The following is a 3228-nucleotide window of genomic DNA, read 5'->3' on the forward strand; positions in this document are numbered from 1 at the left end:
GGGAAATACAGAAATGAAATTGCAATTGATGATGCTTGCCATTAGTGTTTGTTTCGTGGGTGGCTGTCAGAGCAAATGTAGGTGGATGGATATCATTTAATGATAGAGCGATGATTGATGCTACCCGAGTGAAAGCCGCTTTCTATGATTGTTGTCAAAAATTGATAGAGGCGGACTAAAGGATAAACATTCGAACCATAATGAATATCTATCCCCGTGTGATCTTGCAAATGGGCCAAAAATCCTCCTCTAGATTAGAGAGATTAGCCCGAGGATTATCTCCACAATCATTCGTTAGGCATGTGAGCAGTACAGTAATACTATCGTATTAGTGTGTAATGTGGTATGTGCTTGTCTACCGTTCTTACCTTCAAGAATGTTCCTGAAACTCATATTGGCGAAGCGGTCCATGGATCCAGTTTCGTACTCACGTATGCCCACAGCGAACTCGACATCACCTGATGTCGGGAGTCGCTGTACCCGGTTCCTGTCGTGGTTGCCGGGGTTACGCAACAGTGGTCCCTCTCCTGTCCCATTGCACAGTGCCTCACGACTGTTGTATTCCTCAGGCTGAGTACAGATCACCTACACAAGAACAGTCAGATGCCCATAAACCATTCAACTATTTCAGATAGAAATTAATTTTTGCTCGTACAAATTGAGGATAAAGGATAGAACTCAAGAAAATTTGGTAATCATAGTTTTTTTTAGTGATGTGCAGTCCAATAATTTAGATTAATTGGGAGTGACAAAACACACACAATTGCTTAAACTAATTCTTGAAACCACAGATAACAACTGTCATCACAATACAGGTTTTATATCATTTTTGAGTCGTCTTACAAAATTACTGTTGAAAATAAAGTTTATAGCTCATTTGAGTAAGAAAACAATATATGCCATTTCTAACCTGTTAATTGGCTAAGTAGTAGTATGTAATACCTTCTTATGGCATCTACGAGTTTTTCACTAAGAGGACAAACCTGCGCATAGACTAGTTTTTCATCAAATGAAAATGGATACTATCTGCCAATATTAATAATCAATTAATTGCCACAACATCCAATCAGCTGTACATGTGTAACAACCCTCGTACTTATTAGATGGGTAATTTTGTGCCAATTCTTGATTATTTTAGTACTTTTGGCTTTCTAATTGCTACTTTCATGTGTGTGGCTCCAGTTTTTTTTTACCAACGTCTACAATGTCTTGTTTGTCTTGCTATTGCAACCAAGAAATTTCCCGAATACGTGATGAAAATTTGAATCTAATCTACTGCGGGGTGAACCGATCTCTTATAAGTTGTTGATACGTATTACTATCTTTAATTTATTTATTTATTTTTTTCCTGAAAAAAATCTGCGAAGCTCTGAGTCCGCGATAGCTGAAGCGCGAAGTAGCGAGGGAACACTGTATTTCTTTTTCTGGTGTGGTATTTTGTGCAAGGTTTCATACAAATTACTTTACAAACATAATAAAGACAAGGTATTTGAAATATTCTTACCTTCCATGACGAGAAGACTGAGGCAGGGCTGATAAGATTAGGGTTGAAAGAACTACGTCCACCCATCAAACTATCTGTGCATACATCGCAGGCTTGAGCATCCCTCCAGTCCCAATATGGGATGGTGAAGTTAAAATCTCCTGTAATCTTCCTGATCTCATTTTCCCAGTGGAGAAGGTAGACACGATGCCAGGGTAAAAAGGCTGCAGATTCATGGGCAAAGTCGATGTCGGTCCACACATTTCCTGGCCCTCCCAGGAAGGCGTCCCGTGACACGTAGTAGTGCATCCAGACAAACAGATCGTAGGTGTTGATGTCAGAGAACATAGGATTCTCACCATTTTCACCCATCTCTGCTCTGGTTGCCGTAGAGATGACATAGTCAGGGCTGATGGTGTTCTTGGCCAGGTTGAGGTAGGAGATGAACTTTTGTTGCTCAGCAGCAGACAGGGTCAAGATACTTCGCCTTACCGATTCCCTGTACTCTGCACAGTTTGCACCCCAGAAGCCGAACCTGCACTCCCCACAATCAAAACCTCCGTAGTTTCCAGCACAGCGACAGGTTCGATTGTAGAAAGCCAAAGGCCAGCGTTCCCGGTCGTCAATCCCGCTGTGAGGGTACTGCGGGCCATCGGGTTCGTTCGACACGATCACTTCAGTGCAGAAACCACGACCTGATAGGGCGCCGCACGCCGAGCCGTCTCCGTCCCACACTGGGCAACACTCTTTGGTCCGTAGGCCTTCTGTGTTGGCGCAGGGACGAGGGAATTGGCCGAAGCAACTCCCTAGAAGTTGCAGAAGAAGTGCGGTTGGAAGCAGGCTCCTCATGATGGGGATCACAAGTGGTTACCTGTTTAAAATAAAGTTAACTCAGCAATGAACATTTTTTTCCGCGAATCCTCATTGAACAAAAGTACCTTTTTTATGTTGTTTTTTTGAGAATTTGGTCTTCCAATGTGTTCCCCTTACAGCCTCCAACCGCCTTCCACACCGTCTCTCCACACCCTGCCCGCCGTCCTCTGTTCTCTTTCAACTCATTGAGCTGATTTAGGGGGCAGTCCTCAGACAAAATGTGTGATCTCACACACGCGCAACTTTGTGTGTACCCATATACAAGATCACATGCTTAGGATAATATTCCAGATTCTTTCAATTCTGTCTTGAGACCATCTGACCTCTGCTCTGCCATACCTCAGGCATAATTGTGTGACTGGGCGTACGTACCACCCATCCTCACAGGTTGCATATTTACTCACAATTGCAATCTTGTTGGGATGGAGAGAAAAAGGGAAGGAGGAATTTTGTGAATAAAATGCAAAGGATATTTTTTTTTGTCAGTTAACTGGCTCAATTTGAATTGTATTAAAAGTTTTTTTTAATTAGTGTGCTAATGACTTTAAATTATGTGTGCATTATGCTGGACTCTTCAGAGAAAAACTTAATGAATATATATTTTATAGTGAGTAATTCAGAAGTATCATGTTCAGCCTTCTTAAAAAAAATGTATTCTGTGAGAAATAATGAATGTAATTATGCAAATGCAATCTTTTTCCTAAATGACAAGAAAAAAAGAATACATTTTGCATAAACCTGAAATAGCGCTTTTAAATTGTGGTTCCTAAGTTTGTGTTCAGTTTGGAAGAAGTAGAATTTAAAATGCAGTATGTGAATAAACATTGTTTTGATTATTCGGATCATTGTTCAAAAACATGAATTAGTACAAA

General features: G+C 41.0%; 1 protein-coding gene across 2 annotated transcripts in view; it reads right to left on the minus strand.

Moving 5' to 3' along the window:
* Positions 1-2714, minus strand: part of tyr (tyrosinase) — a 7356-nt gene extending 4642 nt beyond the window's left edge. The window contains exons 1-3 of one of the 2 annotated variants that reach the window (XM_077723107.1): positions 2422-2714; positions 1505-2354; positions 369-585 (exon numbers count right to left, since the gene is read on the minus strand). In XM_077723107.1, the coding sequence (XP_077579233.1) occupies positions 369-585; positions 1505-2332 (1045 nt within the window). In that variant the 5' untranslated portion in view covers positions 2333-2354; positions 2422-2714. The other variant, XM_077723106.1, reaches the window with a different exon arrangement.
* Positions 2715-3228: the final 514 nt, after the last annotated feature.

This window comes from Stigmatopora nigra, chromosome 8 (assembly GCF_051989575.1).
Source record: "Stigmatopora nigra isolate UIUO_SnigA chromosome 8, RoL_Snig_1.1, whole genome shotgun sequence".
Lineage (NCBI taxonomy): Eukaryota > Metazoa > Chordata > Actinopteri > Syngnathiformes > Syngnathidae > Stigmatopora > Stigmatopora nigra.